This window comes from Mauremys reevesii, linkage group 3 (assembly GCF_016161935.1).
Source record: "Mauremys reevesii isolate NIE-2019 linkage group 3, ASM1616193v1, whole genome shotgun sequence".
Lineage (NCBI taxonomy): Eukaryota > Metazoa > Chordata > Testudines > Geoemydidae > Mauremys > Mauremys reevesii.
In genome coordinates this window covers 54,615,195-54,636,941 of record NC_052625.1, presented here as the reverse complement: position 1 = coordinate 54,636,941, position 21,747 = coordinate 54,615,195, and the positions used below count along the sequence as shown (strand labels likewise).

Sequence of the window (21,747 nt, the reverse complement as noted above, 5' to 3'; positions counted from 1 at the left end):
TAAATTGTTTGATAGTCTCTGAATGTTGAAAATCTTCTACTTAAAATTGAGAGTGCTCCCAGGTGTCTCACCCAGAAATCAAGAGATGTTTTTAATTGAGCTGGAAGGAGACAAAAATGTGTTGAGTATTCTGCATGCCTTTATAGAATATGTAGTAAATTACTCACTAAATTTATAAAAAAAACAGTAAAATGTTCAAAATGGTCCTAAAGACCCTAGGATGCTAAATTCCATTTGCAGAAGTGACTTAGGTACTTGACTTCTTCCACTGAACACTTAAAAAGAATAAAATTAAATTCGTGATTAAACTCTTACTTTTATAGCTCAGTTAAGTACCTTCCCACATTCAGAGGTCTAACATTTACAAAAATTGTTGATGGATATGTATACAACAGCTACGGGTAGAACTCCCACAGGAAAATAGAAAGGACATAGCTTCACATAAGAACAGACACATCCCAAACTAGTGGGAGTAAGGGTTTCACCTCTTGATTCTCAAAGGAAGAGAAGATGTTAAAAACAAAAAAACCAAAACAAACAAACCAGGAGAATTACAACACTAAAACAAAGGACAGACTGGACTCTGTGTGGGAGTCTAATTAAAATCTCTCCATGAAGCTCTATGCTGTATGGCCCACACAGCTTAATGAAAATTATGGACCACAAAAGTTGGATGACACAGGTGATTGGCAGTAGGACACAGATCAACTCACTGATTGAAATCTATGAACAGTAAAAAGCCTTGGTGACCAACATCTCTGTAGTATGTAACCTTGCTGGAAGTCTCCACAAGTCAGAAATGAACCAGTGGGGTAGCAGATTGCAGTGTTATTGGCATTTCATGGCTACAATTTGCCAAATTGACTATTATGCTCTGGACTTTCCTCCCAAAGACTAAATACATTTCTAATTTAGTGTAACCTTAAAGAAGATAGAGTGGGATCTTAAGCTTAAGTTTACTAAAACTCCATCCTGATGATCACATCCACAGTAGAACACTACTGTTAAATTTAGTACTGAAAGGCAGATTGAGAATACACCTTCTGACATGTTGCCTGTCTACATAACAGCTTCCAGGAACAACATCTGGAGAAAACTATTAGCATACTTCATTTGTCCCCTGTATCCATTTTGCTTGCAGAGAGCATATTTAAATCTGTCCTTAGTTCTGTACTGTAGGCTTTTCCTGTATGCAAATAACCCCTGTCCTATAGGGTTCTCAAACTTCATTGTACTATGACCCCTTTCTGACAACAATTACTACATGACCCCAGGAGGAGGAACTGAAGCCTAAGCCCACCCAAGCCCCACTGCCCCAGGCAGGGGGATGAGGGGGAACCAAAGCCCCACTGCCCTGGGCAGGGGTGGGGTGTCAAAGCTGAACCTCAAGGGCTTCAGTCCCAGGCAGGGGGCCTACAACCTGAAGCCCTCAGGCTTTGGCCCTGGGCGGCGGGGCTTGGGTTTAAGCTTACACCTCAGCTCCAGGAAGGCTAATGCCAGCCCTGGCACCATTAAAACAGGGTTGTGACCCACTGTGGGGTCCCAACCCCCAGTTTGAGAACTGCTGCTCTAGAAGATAAGCATTCTGCACTAAAGCACAATGCTAAGGTGCAGTAGGGTTTAACACAAACTACTCTAAAAACACTGTTGTTCTAATACTTGTAGTAAACTTTAAGATCATTTGAAGTACCTATTAAAAAAACCTTCAGCATTATAGTGGCAGGTGTTTTTGTCCAGGTTTAGGAGTTTTGCAAAACTAAGGGTAGTGGTATATAATAATGTAAGAGTATTATGCTTTACTTCAGAAATATGTACACAATCTAAGACCATCATGCACACCCATCCTCAACATCACACCCACTAAACAGGATGAGGAAGTAAAGTTGAAATAGAAACCAGGGCTTTTGTGGGGGACAGCAAGGGAAGACGACACAAACTCAGTCTTGTTGACATGACAAAATATCCAAGCAATAAGACTTCAATAGAACCTTTGTCTTGGTTTGAATGTATTTTGCTGACATCAAACCTTACACGCCAGAACTCAACATGGCAAACGGCAGTTCACCATGCTAAAATATCTTCCAATAATATGTAACAAATTATTCTCTGTAGAATATAATGGAATAAACTAATTTTGTGGGTATTTAAGAAACCTTCGGCAAAAAAATGGGAATTCCATTTCTTCTAAGTAGCAAGATCATCAGTTAAGTTTGAGAACCCAATTGTTCTATTAAAAAAATACAGCAGATAACTAGTATTTAAGTACAGCATTTACACTCAGTTTGCGAGGCTCTTTTCTTTTAAAGGTTTGGAGTTGGCCAAATTATTAGCACAGGAGAAAACTCAGTTACAGCAGTAGCATGGTTACATACAGGAAGTCAGGTTGGCATTTAACAAAATGGAGTTCAGTTCACAACAGTATACAGTATCTATTCAAAGCAAGTGTCCAACTCCAACATTTGGGTCTTCAAGCAGGAACCTTTCAAGAGAAGAGTAAATAGAGTCCTCTACCATTAAACAAAGGTAGCAATAAGAAGCACTGGTTCCTAAGCCATATGCGTGTCAAGACTGAGACCCCCTGATGTAGTCAAACTGGGGGTCGGGACCCTTCAGGGGGTTGCGAGCCGTCAGCCTCCACCCCAAACGCTGCTTTGCCTCCAGCATTTATAATGGTGTTATAAATTAAAAACACTTTTTAAAATATATTTAAGGGGGGGAGGGGTGTCACACTCAGAGGCTTGCTATGTGAAAGGGGTCACCAGTACAACATTCTTTTGCTTTGATGTTTAAGGTACAAGTTTGGTAAACATGTTAGCATTTGTGAATGCAAGTTGTAACAGTCTACCTTTTTTTATTATTAAAGTGAATGTAAATTAGTGAGTTACTAAGACTTGGACACTGAAATAATTTATCCACAGAACAGGTCACATCCTGGGCATTACATATGCAAGCTTCCACAGTGCCCTTTCTAGCGTGCCTCAACTCTGCCCTGGAAGTCAAACCTCTACCAGCGAGAGGGAAATTCATCCTCTCTGCCAATTACTTCTAAATATTACCTTGATTCTTTTTATATGAACACCTGCCTGATAACTGGATTGGGACCTTCCAACTTCACATAGGCTACTGAACAGTTTTCAGATGGTGATGACCTGATTAATGACAACTTTGTATTTGAACCAGCAATCTAGAATGTGTTCTGTAGAACTATTATGCACAGGCTTTTAGAAGTGTTACACAACTTGTGGCCATAATATTAAAAGCTAGTAACCTTTTACAGAATATCTTGCTAGTTGCACAGCATTATACATAATTTTTGGCAATTTTAATTTAGAAGATGTCTATTCTATTTCTAAATTCTGTTAGAACATGTCATTAGATGTATAGGGTTAGTAGATCCAGTTTTACAGTGTTATAGTATTAGTTGGTTAGATTAATATATATTTTCTCATTTGTGAAAATACACCAGCACAGGTATATGAATGCAAATAAGATCAATTTAATCTACATGAAGACATGCTCTCACTTTCCAGAGGGATACACTTTTTTCCTTTCACTTTCAAATTAGAGTACTGTAGATTTACAAAAGAAAATATTTACAGGTTAAAGTATGTTAAGCAAAACTTGTAAGAATGTTTTCCATGGAGGATATATTTTTCTTGCTTAATTTTCAAAAATAAATAGAGGCTTTCAACTGAAAGCATTTATTTTCCTAGTTATCTGAAGTGGTGTCTAGGGTAGGGCAAAAAGTGCTTCAGACTTTTCATAGTCCACTTTGTTACATAAAACATCTCCTGTCCCAATGTTTGCTCAAATCCAAGTGGTATTTTCTTCCATGAAATATGACTGGAGCTTTCATTTTATTTTCAGCAATTCAGTCCGTTTCCATGGCAGCACTGCGGGATTCCTTAGCTACCATGAGTCGCATTAGCTGACTGTGGAATTTCTCAATCTTCTTTACATCTTGAGCCTGGTCTGTTCTATATAGCAGACACTGTCAAAAGAAAGTTACTGAATGTCAGGTTTTATTTCAAGCTATTTAAATCTGTGATTTATAGTTTCAATATTAATTTCACATATTTCGGACACCAGAAAGCTTACACTACAAAGTGAAAGACTTCAAGGACTCTGATCAGTGCCATCTGTACTGTGTTCCACACTTGAAGAGGCAACATAAACTACCCTTAAACTTCCAACTCTTATTACAACAATATATATATAAAATAAATCATATATATAATATAAAAAAAATTATCTTCCTTTGGGTCCCCCATATAATATGTCTATGTTAACACTGCAAACTCTTAATGCCAGGGACTGTTTTCTGTTTGGAAAGTTACCAAGCATACAGTTTGCACATAGAACTCTACTGTTATAAAGCCTCACTGTAACTTGCAAAATCTTGGGTGCCATAAGGCTAGCACTGAACACAGTGCATTGTATTCAATGTTGTATACAGATAAATTCTAAAGTTATAATCTGTGTAACATTTAAAGAAAACAATCTGGAATAAATTAATATATGCCTACTAAACATCTTTTTAGTATTGACATTCCTTAGAGCACCATGTTTAACAGATAATGTTAAACAGTTGTAGTTTACATCCACTCAAAACTCAGATGAATAAATAGTTTTGTCTTTCCCCTTTAGCAATGTGCTATAGAGGTTTACATTCTATTTGAAGTGTGAATATTCTAGCGGTCAGATAAAGTTTAACAAGCTTTCTTCCCTCAGTCTAACTTGTCTTACAATTATACAAGCACTACTGTGCTGTCAAGTATCTTCTACAAAGAACCACAGACTAGTTGGTTAGCACAAAACCTCTTGAACTACAGTCTAACTGTTCAATGAAAAATTTAAGCAGGATACAAAAGACTGAGGTTTGATACAGAGAAATGGTGTATTTTAAAACTAAAGGGGGTTTATATGGATTCTCTTTTGCCTAAATTTTCCTGCAAAGGCTAAGGTCTCTTTTCATAATGAGAGGAGTTCTCAATAAAATAAATAAATAAAAAAATCTCAGCAGCAGGCCAAAAGCTGCCCTGTGATGGAAGAAATTATTGTGGTAACATATGAAACAGATTCTTTCCTTTTGTGTTCTGTAATCACCAAAGCAGATTTTTTTGAACCTGAAATTGTTTCCTTGGGTTTCCCCAGATTAGATCTTCATACTTTTAGGGATATACTTATTTTGTCACTAGCAGTGCTAGATTAAGCATTGCTTAGAAGTGAATAAAAGTCAAGAAGATTTGTCGTCTTTGGAGTTAGTGCATTGTCTCTATACTCTATAGGGAAATACCTCCTGATAAGTCTTGAAGAATCAGAGAACCACCTTGTTGATTAAGATAAGGAGAAGTTCTCTTCATGTGAGGTTTCCTCCCCATTGCAAATTAAGGACAGAAGTAGGATGCCACTGTCTGATCATGATTACATACTAGACACTAGTACAGATACATGGCAAACTGGAATTTTAAATTTACTGCAGCTGGAGGCCACAAATGCTTTTGTTTGCCTAAGAGGCAGCTCATGGATTTGGGGATACCAGCTGAAACAGCAGGTGACTTGGAATACAGCCAGCATTTCTGTCAAGAATGATTAGTTCCCTCTGCCTGTATAGCATGAATACAGCAACAACCCAGCTGTCCAGATTGATTTAGCAAAGGAATAAAAATAGAAAGCTTCAGTCTCCAGGGCTGTCAATACAGCAGCTTTACCCGCATTAAGTTCACATTAAAATTTCTTTAAACTGAGGCATGCAGTACAGAACCTAGTTCAGTCTTTCCACAGGTATACTGCCTCTGCAGAGCCCACAGCAGTAAAACTTGCCTTTGTCAGTAAAGTTAACTACACTGACTTGGTGACAAGCAGATGAGAGTAAAAAGGGGCTGTTTTAAACTACATGTAAGCTCGGGATCCACTTACCCCAAGTTTCCTACTTTGTAGGATTTCTCCTAACAAATCTGTCTTTTCAATTAACAATGCCCCTAATTCAACATCCCTCTGGCCTTCAGAGCCCATCCCTTGTACTGTAATTAGCCATCCACAGATGCCTGACTATTTCTCCTCCACAGTCTGGACTCTGACACAGACCAACTCTTCTAGGAAGAATCTGGTAAGAGTTTGCCTCATCCCTGAAGAAATAGGATCTTAAAAGGCAAACTACTAGCAATATGTACTATTGGACTGTTACACATGTCCTGTTCTCCCTTCTTTATTGTTCTGTGTGTTGCCCTTTCCTCTTGCTCGTACAACCCGCCCTTTCCTAAATATCCCTCCAGTGTGTTTGGACAGAAGTCAGCTAAAGGAGGCACTAAATACTAAAGCCTTTTAAAAAACCCTGCTGTATTCTAATTCAGGGGAGGAAAGGTTACAAAAATGTGTGAGAAATACTCCCAAGAGATGCCACTGAACACATATCTGGTCATATGGTATGGTCATAAAAGATGCAGGTTCTAACATCAACTTTTGAATTCAGTCTGATATATTGGGGTTATACAGGACATTTGGATAACAGAAGTAGGCTTAAATTTGAAAGAACTATTGACCCCTCCTTAGAGAACAGCCTGAGACTGGACAACAATTCCTACCCCGAAACTTCTCCCCTGCCTCCCATTGCTCCAGACCTCCGTAATATCCCCTGCAACTCTTGAGTCCAGCTCCTACTGCCCCTCATTCTTTCCATCCACCTTTTAGTGTCTGCTGCTCCTCAATCCCTGTGTCCTGTCTAGCCCCTAAACCAGAGTGACAGCCATTTTAGCTGTAGGCACAGATGTAGTTTAAACTGAAAACAGTGGGAAGTGGCAGCCAACTTTATTAACAGCAGCTTTTCCACATGCAGATGGGCTGCCATCTCCCTACCATCTATCTTGCTAGCTTCAGCCCCATTGACAGTAGCAGGAGATGGGGCCACTTTGAATATGAGAAATGTTGTGAGTTGGCAGCCTTTCATCATGTTTTCAGACAAGTTAAAACACCCCCAAAATCACAAGAGTCATGATAAAATTATGAGAGTTGGCAATACTGCATTCATGGAGACCCCTATGAAAAAGTGGAGTAGCCAGATACCTGGATAATTTCTCCAAGCTTCTGGGGGTGGGGCTGGTAGGGTGTTGGGTGAGAGGCTCCATGTCTAGAATTTTGTATGTGTTTGCTGTTTGAAGTTTGTCTTTTCCTCACTTCTGTGAGGTTTCTTGATTGTGTTATAAAACATACTCCTCTGAAAGTCTACCTTATTTACATTTTATGCCAACAAACAAATGTGTACAATATTTAAAAATTTTAGACTTTCAGGACAGTTCAACGCTAGAAATTTTTTGCCAATATAACATCTGGAAGGAGTGTGGGATCTTTTTTTGGGGGTGCGTAACATTTCTATGCTGGCAAAAGTCCTAGTGCAGATGGAGTTATAACACCATAAAAGTGCTTTTGCCAGAAGAGCTTATTTTACACAAACCAGTGTAAGTTATACTGCCAAAAGCCCTTTTATGGTGGTTTAAGAGGTCTCTACACTAGGAGGGTTTGCCAGAACAGCTATACCAGCAAACCTTTTCTAGTGTAGGCCTAACCTTATTCATTTCCCCTCAATCTGGTAGTGGTTCTTTAGTTTGTGTGGTAATGAGAAAAACAAAAAGGAGTTACCTTTAACTGCAAGACTTATATAAGCAAAATAAGAATAGCAGCATTTTCAGTTATATCCCCTCAAAAGAAACCCAGTAAGTGCCCTTAAAGTTAAATAAGGGCCCAATCCTATGCCCTTTGAAATCATTAGGAACTTTGTCTCAGACTCAATGGGTGCAGAATGGGGTACCAAGCTAGCATCAGAGGCTCTCAAAACACACACTCCAAGTACAAGAAGCTTGGTGGTTTGAGAAAGTTAGACAGCTTACAGAACCATCTGTATATAAAGTTCTCAATAGCAATTTTTAGTCTCAATCAAATTAAATGATAGCCTGTCTTAAAATGCAAGCTTGCAGAATCAAGCTCCAGTGTCAACATTCTTTACTTACAACTACATCATCTGTTACTTTGATACACAGATTCCCATCACAGTGTCGGTATTTAAGAACCACACGCACCTGAAATGAGAAAACATTTTAGGAATTACTGATAGACAAGTTTTTCACATCACACAAAGATTTTCTAGCATAGACCAACTTAATATTTAAAAGTGTTATTTTACATTTCATTCAGTTTGGTCAAGGAAACTACATGTCAATTCATGATCCATTTCACTTAGCACACACACATTACCAAAATGTTTACTGTTTGATTTCTCAATGCTCAGGAAAGTTTTCATTTCAACAAAAAGTGGGGTTTGCTCACATGCTGCTTCCCCCCCATTCTTTTTTTTTTAGTAGATTACATTTAACACAGTACTGTACTTGCTTTTTATTTGCATGGTTGAGGGGTTAGTTCATAACTTTGGTGTTCATAACTGAGGTTCTATTATTAGAATATCAGCATGGTTATATCCAAATCAGACTGGGGGAAATAATTTTTTCTACACATCACCACTCCTCAGATGTCCAACACTGGATCAGGGGATTGCTTTGGATCTGGCATAAGAGGCCATGGGGGAAAAGAATTGTTACAGTTTTGAGACCAAGGATACATCTACACAGCAAAGCAAAATCCATGGCTAGTCTGCGCCAGCCAGCTCAGGCTGTTTCATTGCTGTGTAGACTTCTGGGCTACGGGACTGTCTCATCCTGCAGGATCCTAGAGCCCAGGCTCCAGCCCAAGCGCCTACACAACAGCCCCACAGCCCAAGTCAGCTGGCACAGGCTAGCCGCAGGGTTTTTTTTGTTTGTTTGTTTTGCTGTGCAGACATTCCCCTCCCCCCCCCAAAGTGATATAGATAGGATGGGGGAGGATTAATTACAACCGGGAATTACCCAGTTACCCATTTGGTTTGTTGGATGGAGGTCATTATGGGACTGGCTCGGAAAAGGGACCAGAAATGCTAAGATCATCACATGCTTAAGAAGAATTTTTTACCCTAAGTCAGGATTTGTCTCATACATTGTCACTAACGTACAAGGAAAGCTGCCAGGCTCCCCACTCTGAGGTCTCCAAGTGGCCTGAGGTCAAGAAGACTAGATAGGTAGCGTAATAAGAAACTGGTACGGTCAACTACTTTCTACACCAGTTTTAAGATCAAATGGTCCTTGTTGCAACCCACTTAATCCATGGCATCTGCAATACACTTTGATATCTTCAGGGAACAAGGCGGCCTTCATAAAGGGGAAATAATTTTAAGTGGTCTCCTATAAAATTGAGGCATCCCTTTTCTCCCCACTGCCATGTTAGTGGGGACATATACTAAAGAAATCTATGCTTAACTTAAAATGTTTCACTCAACTCTTCAGAGTGATTTTCACATTGGAATGACTTGAAAAATTCACTTTTGCTACTGGCTGTGGTAAATGTGGAAGGAGTCAGCTCAGCATTATGCTATTCATTTCTACAGTATCTAAACCTTAATATTAAAAAGGTTTTAGCCACAGTGGTAGAGAAAACTTTCCAAATACCAACCAATGACGTTATTTGAGTTTGAGAGTCTGTCGGCAGATTATTCCAATGCCTCTGCTGTTAAGAGTTTTCCCAAGCAGAAACTGATAAGGCTATCCGTTTCAAATCTGCTAAAATCAGAACCCTACAGACAGCAATGAAACCAGAAAGAATTCTCAATTTCACCCTGCTGCTTCTTGGAAAAGAGGGAAGACTTTGAAGAAATTGCCTTCTCTATGATATCTCCAGCTATTGAGGGCATATGCCCTCTGAGTAAGTCTGTCTGCAGCCTTGGATCCTTTTGGATTCCTCAATATATTCAATACCCCAACACCATTTTGACAAAAGAAGTCCACTTCCATCTACATCTGGCCAGAAGACTGTACTCCATCCTATTGAATGCAGAACTGGCCATGGTGATCCATGCACTAGTGACCTCCAAGTTTGATTTCAACTCATTTCTAGAAATGAAGCCATATACACCTTGAAAAGGTTCCAAATGGTACAGGACTCAGCAATCTGGTCATTATTAACATGCAACCCTGGTGCTTCACTCTCTGCAATGGCACCCCATTAAATACAAAAAGCAGTTCAAGGTCCCTGTCATTTTAGTTCCTCCTCACAGGACTGGCCTTAGTTACTCAAGAGGCTGCTTCTCCCTCAACTATGACAGCTACGTTCCTATTTTTAATTTCTAAATACTTTTGAGGCACTACAATACTACTGTGATTTGTCCCATGTGATTACTTAGATGAGATGATGGAGGGGTAGAATAGCAGAGATTATTAGAACAGCCAAAGGAGGACACTCCCCACATAGCAAAGCAGTGAAAACTCCTAATCCTTGCAGAAGTCAGGTGGTTCTGGGATATATGGGAGAAGATAACGGCTTCTTTTCAGAAGCCAAAAGGACAGCTGGGTGGGTAGGAAGGTAGTTACAAATAAACTTATCAGACGGACACTTACTAGTCAGTGACAGAAAGACTCCTGAGCAAAGTTCAGGAACAGCATCTCAGACGAACCCCAGCACCCTCTCCTTCACAAGTACTAGTATAAACAGATTTTTACTAGGACCTCACTGGCTCTCCTCCACCATGAGCTTCCACATCTGCCTATGGCCAGTAGGTGTCCGGTAAGTTTTGTAAATAATCTTAAAAACTGGATAATTATTTGTTCTGGCACAAGATGATTGCTGAAGAAATGTTGGAAAATAAGGGTATAATCCAAGTACCCATGGCAGTTAGTTTCTTGTTTATGAAGATATCCTTTAAACAGGTTTAACCCAGTATGCAATATTATGCAAGATGATATTTGCATATAATGGAACCTAGCCATTACTAGCCTTTTCTTTTCAAGAGAAGGAATCTAATAAGGCCCGTATAGCTCCAGTTTAGTATACCCACAAGACAAAAATATTTAATCCCAGCCAACCCTCGAACATATTCTCCATCGGACTGAATTCCTTTTTTACAACACAGCCACACTGCCAAGCAAGCAAATGCACAACACATTTAAATAAGCTGCCATCTCTTTGCATACATAGGTCACTATAATAACTTTTGAAATGTTTCCTACAAACCACTCTCAGCATTTGCCAAATCAAATCTTAAATGACTGTTTACTGTATGTTTTATACTAATTGGTAACTGATAAAAAAAAAATCTTTAATGTAACTCCCTTCTTTCCTCCCTGCCATTGAACCACCTCTCCAAAGAACATTAGCATAGACCAGGGGCAGGCAACCTATGGCACGTGTGCATGCAAGCTGATTTTCAGTGGCACTCACACTGCCCAGGTCCTGGCCACCAGTCCGGGGGGCTCTGCATTTTAATTTAATTTTAAATGAAGCTTCTTAAACATTTTTAAAACCTTATTTACTTTACATACAACAATTGTTTAGTTATATATTATAGACTTATAGAAAGAGACCGTCTAAAAACGTTAAAATGTCTGACTGACACGCAAAACCTTAAATCAGAGTGAATAAATGAAGACTCGGCACACCACTTCTGAAAGGTTGCTGACCCCTGGCATAGACCTTGAAAAATCCACTCATCCATAACAAGTACCATCAATTTCCACAGACTCTAACCTTTCATTTAAAAAGAATTATATTTCTAATTCTTATAGTTCTAGATACTTTCCAAATTATAACTAAATGCAAGACAATGCAATGCTATTTTCCTATGTCTGCAGAAAATAGTTCCAATACCCCTTGTGTTGTTCCTAGTTTCACTCTGCTGCCTTGGGAAAGCTAAGACTGAGCACTTTTGCAATTCCTATTCACAACAGTTAAACTGACAAGTATCAGGTCAATTTCATACTGCTGTAGCTCAGCAAAGCAGAGCAGAGGCAGACACCAGAGAGGAGTCAAGCAGATACTTGACAAGAAGCAAAGTAGTGGTCTGACCTGCCCCTGGGAGCTAAAAAACTGAGGAAGCAGGTAAGAGAGATAATGCCTCCACTACATAAGCAAAGAGACTGAAGAAGGGGTAGAGTAGGACAGATCCTACCCACTTTCACAGTGAAAGACAGCTCTGGAGGGGATGGGGGTGCAGAGGAAAAGGCCTCATAAGAATGCTCCTTTCCAGCAACCCAAACAGGTTTGGCCAGAGAGGGGGATGTAGTAGATTTATTGAATTCCTGCTGGGCGGGGTGGGGGTTGGGGGGTGGGAGAAGTGCTGGAATTTAGTTTCACATGAGCACTGTTCCTGGACAGTATCAGAGGGGTAGCCGTGTTAGTCTGGATCTGTAAAAGCAGCAAAGAATCCTGTGGCACCTTATAGACTAACAGATGTTTTGCAGCATGAGCTTTTGTGGGTGAATACCCACTTCTTCGGATGCAAGTAGTGGAAATTTCCAGGGGCAGGTATATATATGTAAGCAAGAAGCAAGCTAGAGATAACGAGGTTAGTTCAATCAGGGAGGATGAGGCCTTGTTCTAGCAGTAGAGGTGTGAAAACCAAGGGAGGAGAAACTGGTTCTGTAGCTCGCAAGCCATTCACAGTCTTTGATTAATCCTGAGCTGATGGTATCAAATTTGCAGATGAACTGAAGCTCAGCAGTTTCTCTTTGAAGTCTGGTCCTGAAGTTTTTTGCTGTAGGATGGCCACCTTAAGATCTGCTATTGTGTGGCCAGGGAGGTTGAAGTGTTCTCCTACAGGTTTTTGTATATTGCCATTCCTAATATCTGATTTGTGTCCATTTATCCTTTTCCTTAGAGACTGTCCAGTTTGGCCGATGTACATAGCAGAGGGGCATTGCTGGCATATGATGGCGTATATTACATTGGTGGACGTGCAGGTGAATGAACCAGTGATGGTGTGGCTGATCTGGTTAGGTCCTGTGATGGTGTCGCTGGTGTAGATATGTGGGCAGAGTTGGCATCGAGGTTTGTTGCATGGATTGGTTCCTGAGCTAGAGATACTATGGTGCAGTGTGCAGTTACTGGTGAGAATATGTTCCTGGACAGTAGCCCTTTTCCTCCCCAACCCCATTGTCACCAGGGTATAGCTAGGCTTCAGTCCTCCAGACTGGCGTCCAGCAAAATTACAATCCAGGTGTTTAGGGATAGGGACAAATGTATTGTTTGGATGAGTGGAAGAGTACTGCGGTGCATGTATATACAAGGAAAGAGTAAGATGTGACAGAAGAAAGGAGAAAATATGGAGAAGGGAAAACACAATATAGGAAAAGATCAGGAAGAGCAAAAACAAACAAAGGAACAACAAGGAAAAAAGCTTGGAATGATGTCAAAGTATGACAAAAGCAAGGGCAGTTAAATATATGTTGCAAATTTAAATGTAACAAGCTGTAATATACACATCAGGGTTTGTGGCTTTGGAGGCCACAGCCACAGGAGCAAGGCAGCATATATATTGTTCGCTATGGCTAACAGGTTTCAAGTTAATTTTTCCAAGCTCTAAATTAGCAAGTACAAGGGAAATGGCAGAAACAGCACTGCACGCTTTGCCTCCCTTCTTGGGGCACACTAGATAAAACGTAACAGTCACCAGCAAAACTCAGGTCAGACTGACATTGTCAGTCAATGTTAAAACGGTTAATGCTGCATTTTGTCAGTTATAGTGTCACTGTAGGTGGACATTCCCACTAAGATTTCCATGTAACCCAAATGGAGAAACACTTTCCTTATAAACAAACAGTAGTAACAGTACATAGATTCCACTCTGCTCTACAATCACCTAGTCAAAACTCCATTTGATGCTGGTGCAGTGTCATTGTCATGTGACAGACAACTATAGATTGATTTGATGTAATGCAGCCAATGTAAAAATGAAATGGAAAACTTCAATGGAAAATGGAGCTATTGAACTGTTTATAATATTGCACAAGACTTGCCTATACAACAGCTGCTATAAAAAAACTTAGCTACTGTATTGCAACATCATCAACCTTATCTCAAGAAAATAAAAACATCCTATTCCTAGAAGGCAATAGCAAGAAATTTAATGTAATCATTTCCTTTTTGAAGTATTAATGCCAGATTTCAAATGCAAAAAAGTAGATACACAGATATCGGACCTCAACATTAATTTCTCTTTTCAAGAAAGAGAGAAAGATTCTCAACCCTGCTCAAGCTGTAGTGAGCAAAGATCACTAGAAAGAATTATTCCAATAATTACTTGTGGGAGACCCACACTACTTTAACAGCAGGTGTTGACTAGGAAACTGTTGAGTTTAGTAATCCTTCCTGAAGTCACTTCATTTTCCTGAAGTTACATAACTTGAGTTATACTGCACACAATAATGGCATGCTCGGCATTACTGTAAAGGAACAAACAGGCCAAAAGATTGAGCGGCCATATTGAAATTCACTCAAGCTTCTAACAAAAGTAACAATACATACATTGTGTTTAAAGCTTTAACACATAAATAGTGTGTCACTGATCCTGAACATGCTATGTTCAAATACAGCTGTCAGACCAGTTACCAAAACATCAAATATGACTACAGCTACAACATTTAAGAGGGCCAATATGCTATATGACCCATTTTGGCATCAGATGGATTAAATGTGTTGCTACAATAAAAGTGTTTACCAAGGTAAGTTTTAGTTAATAAATAATTCTTTACCATTTCATTTAGCAGTTTGTTGCAAAATTAGATTTTGCAATAAGATAAAGTTCTCTGAATATTAGGATATATGTCACAATATTGAAAGACTAAGAGATAAATATATACTGCTTGACAGAGTGATCATTAATGCCCATATCCTCCATATAGGCAGCCCACTGGACCGACATGAAACCCCACTGAAGTCATTGAGGTCTGCCTATGAACAGCCCCATTAAAGGATATAAGTGGTACAGTGGTTCATGATAATCATTCAAGAGTATTTGGAAGTACAAATAATTTCTCCCTTACCAGTGTTAAGTCTAAGGTAGTATAACTAGAAGTAATGGAGTAAAACTAAGACAAGTGCATTAAGACTATTATGAAACAAAAAAAACCTTCCAGATAGTGAGATAGGAGCGAGTCATGGTTATGAAGCACTGTGCGCTCAACAGAAACAAGACTGGCGACTCCAATATCGGAAGAACCAATTCCGCCTCCCCTCAGAGTGGGAGGGAGGCCGACACATCAGACCTAGGGCTTTAAGAGTTAGTGCGTTTGGAGGAATAAGACAGACCAGAAGAACCAGTATGAAGCGCAAAGAGCAGACTGCATCGATGGCTTCGCGGCATATCAGCGCCCCGGGCAGATTCACGTCTCATGGACACTACACGGGTGCCAGGCTACCCCGGGGGTGGGCTATTCCTGCCACGCCACCACACGGGTGCCAGGCTACCCCGGGGGTGGGCTATTCCTGCCACGCCACCACACGGGTGCCAGGCTACCCCGGGGGTGGGCTATTCCTGCCACGCCACCACACGGGTGCCAGGCTACCCCGGGGGTGGGCTATTCCTGCCACGCCACCACACGGGTGCCAGGCTACCCCGGGGGTGGGCTATTCCTGCCACGCCACCACACGGGTGCCAGGCTACCCCGGGGGTGGGCTATTCCTGCCACGCCACCTGAGGCAGACAATTCTGTTGTGAGACCCCGGGCTCTGCTCTGCTCGGTCACCCGAACGATGTCTCCGGAATCGCTGGGCTCCCAGTCAGCCCAGCCTCCGGCCACTTCTAGGGGAGCTCGCTCGCTCGTCCCGGACCCGCAAGGCGGGGGCCTCGCTCGCACCAGCCGGTCTCTAAAGCGGACCGGGACCACCCCCTAGGCGCTCTGCGGCCGCCCTCCGCACCTTCATGGGGTCGGCGAGGTAGAGCTTTTCGGCGGCACGGGTGAACTCCTCCCAGGTCTGGTAGTGCGGCATGGCGGGAACAGCTCCTCCGGGCCGGCTCGGAGTCACTCTTACAGCTCAGCACTCCCTCCCTAGCGCACACGCAGCAAGATGGCGCTGGGGGGCGGGGTGAAGCGCTGTATCGCGCCTCTCTAATGGGTGGCAAGAACAGACTGTCCAATCGCAAAGCGCATTATTGAGCGGTCCCCGCCCCTGATGGCGGAAGTGCGAGAACGGGGAGGGTCTATCCGGCTTGCGGAGAGTAGGTGCTCTACGTGTCACAGCGCCACTTGCAGGCGTGGCGGGACAGAACTACCCGGGCAGCAGCCTCCTCCTCCCAAAGCGCCCCTCCCGCCTTGCCGCCAGCGGGGGGGGGGGAAGGGACGGCAAGCGCATTCATTGGCTACTGCGCCGCCCAATCAGGACGGGCGCTGTTATGCCGATAACTGTAAGCCTGAGGCGTGAAGGCGGTTCCCGAGGTCGCTGGTTCTAGTCTCCGGTCGGATGCCGCGCGGGGGGGCTCAGGTCGGTATCCCTCAGCCCGGCCTCGAGGCTGCTGTATGCAGCCCGGTGAGTGGCAGAGCACGGGTCTGCCGCGGGGTTGGGGCTCAGGCCGGGGCGCGTGGCTTTGCGCCCCTGCCCTTGCGGCTCCCGGCTGCCGCCCTCGCACCTCCCTGGGGAGCTTTGCCGTGTGGATGCCTCTGTGGCCGCCCGGCTGCTAGGGTCAGGAGACTGCGTGAGCATCTGTTCTAGTTCACATCAAACCGTGTTTTCTGCCCTCCTTCCTGCAGGAAAAAATCTTGAACATGTGAAGCGACTGGAGCCTGTGGGCTCAGGAAACAGACCAAGTTTTGTTTTTGGGGGGGATGCTTGGATCATGATTTTGAAACATTTGGTGTTGGCAATACTAGGCTCCTATGCACATCCATATGCCTTTGGACTCTAGATCACTTTAAAACCCCATTGTCTCAGGTTTCTGGCTCAGATTTGAACCCTGGCCTTAAAGAAAGTAGGTTCTGCTCTGGGTGAATGATAACATGCGGCAAACAGGGAGGAAATCCCTGGAGGGATGATATTAAAAATAATATGGCCTCAAAGGAAAGAGGCCTTGCAGAAAGATAATGAAGGAGCAAGGCTGTGTGGAAAATGGGAAGATGCAGAGGTGGTGCGGGAGCGTGGGCTTGTGGGGAGAGACCATAAGAAAGGGCCATACTGGATCAGACCAAAGGCCCATTAAACCTAGTATCCTGTCTTCATCTACAGAGGACAATGTTAGGTTCCCCAGAGGGAATGAAAAGAACAGGTAATCGCCCAATCCTAGCTTCCTCGTGAGAAGATGAGGGCTGTGAGACAGCAAGGTCTGTTGAGAACTGAGAACATGGGGCCATAAGAAAGCCAAATCTGGATTTAAACATTATAGTAACTAGCAAACATGATCACAAAAGTTATATAAACCCTGTGAAACGGAAATGGATTTCTTTTAAAGTTGACTATATTTCAAGTTTTCCCAAGTTGGAAGGCCCCTCATTAAACTGGAACTTGGCTATGTGCAGAATAGATTTTTTTTTTAAACACAAATCACTGGTTTCTCTGTTTAGCTCAGAGACACATCAGCCACAGCTATTTCAAAGGCTTGACTTGCAGCAGACACTGTGTCTCAGGCTTAAACTGAAATTAAAGCTGATTTCAGCAAGAGACTAGAGGTTATAGAATTATAGTGCTCCTAGGGACTCCTGGTTTTTTTTTCTAAATTAATTTAACACTGATTAATTTTAATTAAAAAAGAAAGCAGGAACAATTATGCATGTTTTTCCCTGTTTAATTTTTTAAAAATTTTATTTTTCTTTGGCTTACTGATCTGTGATTGTTACCCCCATAATTGCAGAGGTAGAGACCATGGCCAGTCAGATTGCTTCCTTAGTGTTATAAAGCTCATCAAATTGCCCTTTTAGAACTAACAAACAAGCAAAAATAGTAGGGTTCTATTATCTGCCTTAGGGGGATATACTTAAAACCCAAAACTCCCAGATCTGAATCACAATGGAAGCTGTTGTTTCAGGTTACTTATATTGAAATCAACAAACCTCAGTGGTGTGGCCATGTAAACAACTAGGAAAGCAGCTAGCAGTGGGATCTAGAAATATGAGAGGACAAATTAAGCGGAGCAGCTCCAGACTCCACTAATAAAATGAGGAAATGATAGCTGTGGTTTTGCTGACCATAAAAGGAAGGATTCACAGTGGGGTTGCAAGAGAAAGAGTGGGAGATTTGGCAGGGGAGGAAGAAGGGAAGACTAAGGAGGAATATATTTCTCTGAGTCAGTAAATCAGATTAGTTGGTTGTTACTGTGGCGCTCAACTGTGGAAGAGCCTTTAGTAGTTGTGCTGCCACAAGTTAATAAATTGCTACTGTGAATATTATATGTAGCATCAACAATCCTGGTGGAAAGGGGAGAGAGTATGCAACAGTGAGTGAAGGCAATGTGTAGGATAAAATCTTCAGCCTAATTTTTTTCAAAGGTGGCCAGACTTTTGCCTCATTTTTCAAGTATTCAACTTCAGACACCTTGGGTCTGACTTTCAGAGGTCCTGACCAACTCAACTCTAATTGAACAAGTGGGTGCATTGCTGAGGCCTTAGCAGACTAGACAATCCAGCCCAGATGGTCTGATTCTCTACTATCGTGCATCTTGTATAGTCCTTGACAGCTCTGCAAAGTGGGTATAAAAATGCTACCATTTTGATATGGTAGTGTTTTATGCCCACTGAAGAGTGGTAATGGTTACACAAGGTGTAAGACAGTAGAAAATAAGGCCAAAAATATGTAACATTCTGCAGTTTAACCACCCACCAGATTTAGGCCAAAAGTTTCAAAAGTGGCCCTTGATTTTGTGAGCCTCATTTTTTGGGTGCCTGGTGTGCATCACTTTAGGTCTAAATTTCTGAGGTGAAGTCAAGCTCACCTCAGAAATTTAAGCTCACCTCAAGCTGTAAGTGCTCAGTCCCTCTGAAAATCAGGCCCAATTATTTGGGTACCTAAAATCAAAGGTTATTTTTGAAAATTTGAGCCTTAGTGAATGACCTGTTCCAGGTATGTAATCTGCCACTTCACTATGTTGTTTTTAACTTGTTTGGAGGCCAGAGTATTTTCTTGCTGTGTTTGAGCTTGGCAGTTATTTATTTATAAATTATATTTTTGAATGTGTCCAAAACTGCCCAAGTAATCTCCAGTGAGTACATGATAGTTATGAATCCTAGAAATTTTTCTGTAGGCTGCCTGTCTAGTGAAATGTAATATATATTGAACATTCATGTCTATTGAGCCAATAATATTTGACTACTTGGGAATAAAAAAGCAGCTCTATTTAAAAACAAGACAGAAGTATTGAACTTCCTTTTCTTTTTTGGCCGCCTTTCTTGAATTGTGTTCTTGTGTACTTTCCATTTGAGAACTTATTCTACTGAGTATGACTCTTCCATCACTGTTAGGAAGTTGTATATGATATGCAGCCTCAGTTTTCCTTTCTCAGTCTCATTTAATGTATCCTAGCTATAGTCTCTTATACCACCTTAGATAATGCCTTTCCTTCCTGGGATTTTGTGCCATGAGAAACTGAAGAAATAATGTAAGCACTGGTGTAGCGGAGTGGATCTCACATGTGTTTTTTCTCAGGCCTTCTCCTTTCATCTAACCTGCATGTGCATGTTTAATGATGTCTCTTAGAGCAAGCTTCTACATGCATTGCCGCCGCAAGTTCAGCTCTGTATAGTTATATTTCTGTATCTGAATTCCACATGGTGCGTTCTTTGTTTTATGTCTACCACCTTCCTTGTCATATGTAAAACGTTGAAAAAAAGTAGAAAAAAACGTATATCGTCACATTTTAGGGTCTGATTCTCAGAGATGCTGAGCTCCCACAGCCCCTACTGACATTAATGGGAGTTTGCAGATACTCAGCATCTCTCAGGATAAGGCATTTGTTTTCCTGTTTTTCATATTTTATGCTTTTGTCTAGACTAAGAACCATGATCCCATGTGCAAATATATTTTTCATTCGTGGATAGAGTCCAAATGATTCATTTCTGGAGCTTTGGTGTAGAACTTAATGCTCTTTTCTATCATTGCTAAAACACTGCTACTAGACCAAGCAGGCTCTTCATTGTACGCTTTGTTATTAAATTATGGATGTGAATAGAAACAATAGGCCAGACTCTGCTCTTAGTGACACTGTTGTAATACAGTCACTATTTTGTGCATATAATGTTGTAACTTAGAGCAGAATTTGGTCTAGCGAGGTTGATCTCACACCAGGAGTAATGTGAAGTCCATGAAGTTACCTGGGTATAAAAGAGCAGAGAGACTAGAATCAGGCCCAGTGACTTTGGACACCTATAGTAGAATGAGGCACTACTAAGGAAGTTGGAATAAGATGATTATTACAGCCTAGAAACTGGTTCATGTTTAAAGTTGACATTTTCACTTTTGTTCATGATAGGTCCAATCCTGCTCCCATTGAAGTTAATGGCAAAACTCCGGTTGATTTCAATGAGAGCAAATCGGGCTTGGAGATCTATCATAGAAGCCAGTAACCATCCCTTCTGTTCATTGTGTATACTGTAATGCACCATGGGCTTGAATTGATCTAAATATCAGTCTGGCAAGGCCAGATTTTCAAGGTCTTTAGGTGCCTAAAGATGCAGATGAGCACTTACTGGGATTTTTTAAGTGTCTAAGCATGTCAGGTGGCTAACCTGCTTACATGCTTTTGAAAATCTCAAAAGACATCTATGAACTTTTAGGCACCTAAATACCTTTGAAAATCTGGCCCATAATTACAAGCAACCCAAGCTCTGTGATGGTTTATAACATGGACAACCAAACCATAATTCCTTCATTGCACTGCTCCTGAAGGAACACAGGTATGTGCTGCACCTTTCTGTAGGCTACGTCCTTGAATCACAGTCTTGTCTGAGCAATTACTAAATAGAGACATTTATTAATTATATTATTAAATAAATAAATTACTGATTTACTCTTCTGTAGCACCTTTCATCTGAGGATCTCTAAGGACTTCATACCAATAATCATAATGGTATTACAAGATAATTAAGTATTGCTATAGCCATTTTACAGATGCTGAAAATAAGACATAGTATGGTTGTGACTTTCCAAAGGTCACACAATAAGTTAACTGGAGAGCTAGGAATAGAATTCAGGAGATTTGATTGCCAGCCTTTTGCTCTAACCACTGGACCATTGTCATTTAATGAGGTGATTTTGCATAATATAATTGCAAGGATTTGTAGGCACATATTTGAATAGCCATTGAAATGTCAGGGGATGTATCGCCACGAATGCATTTCAGCCTGCTGTTAACAGAAGTTGCTCTTTCACTTTCTGGGCACTGCTCTGAAAATTTTCACACTACTCTGAATGTTTATAACTGTTAGGGAGATATGTCCTTTTCTGTTAAGTGGTGATGGTGCTCAGTTTAATCCCATCAGCGTAATAATTTATTCAAAGTAATGTGCTGTCATACAGGAGACATATGGTTGGGAGCAGAATCTATATTGTCACTACTTTGGCCATGGAGACTGAAAGTGTTATAGCAGTCTTAGAATTGGTCTGCAGGGAAAAGAACAGCATCTGGCTGCCAGCTCACGAAGCAGCAATTGTGCCGCTTTTCAAGCAGTCAGATATTGTTAGTATTAACTACTTGTAGATTTCATATCACTGTTCAGTGGAATTTCTGAGCTTACAGAGGATAGGGCCAGATCATCAGCTTGCATAAATGGGAGCTGCATTGATCTCTGACATTACTCTATAAATAGAAAACAGGCTTTTACTTGACAGTAGTGACTTAGGGCTGGTCTACACCTCTGTACCACTAGAGCTATATTGAACTAGAAACGGATGTAGTTAAAGCGGTACAACCCCCAGGCG

General features: G+C 41.3%; 1 protein-coding gene across 1 annotated transcript; it reads right to left on the bottom strand.

The window, feature by feature from the left end:
* Positions 1-3,474: 3,474 nt before the first annotated feature.
* Positions 3,475-15,982, bottom strand: SRP9 (signal recognition particle 9). Its single transcript, XM_039533019.1, has 3 exons — positions 15,766-15,982; positions 8,004-8,072; positions 3,475-3,991 (listed from the first exon to the last, which is right to left on the bottom strand). The coding sequence occupies exons 1-3, from the start codon at positions 15,835-15,837 to the stop codon at positions 3,872-3,874; spliced, it is 261 nt and encodes an 86-aa protein (XP_039388953.1). The 5' UTR covers positions 15,838-15,982; the 3' UTR covers positions 3,475-3,871.
* Between the last annotated feature and the right edge of the window lie 5,765 nt (positions 15,983-21,747).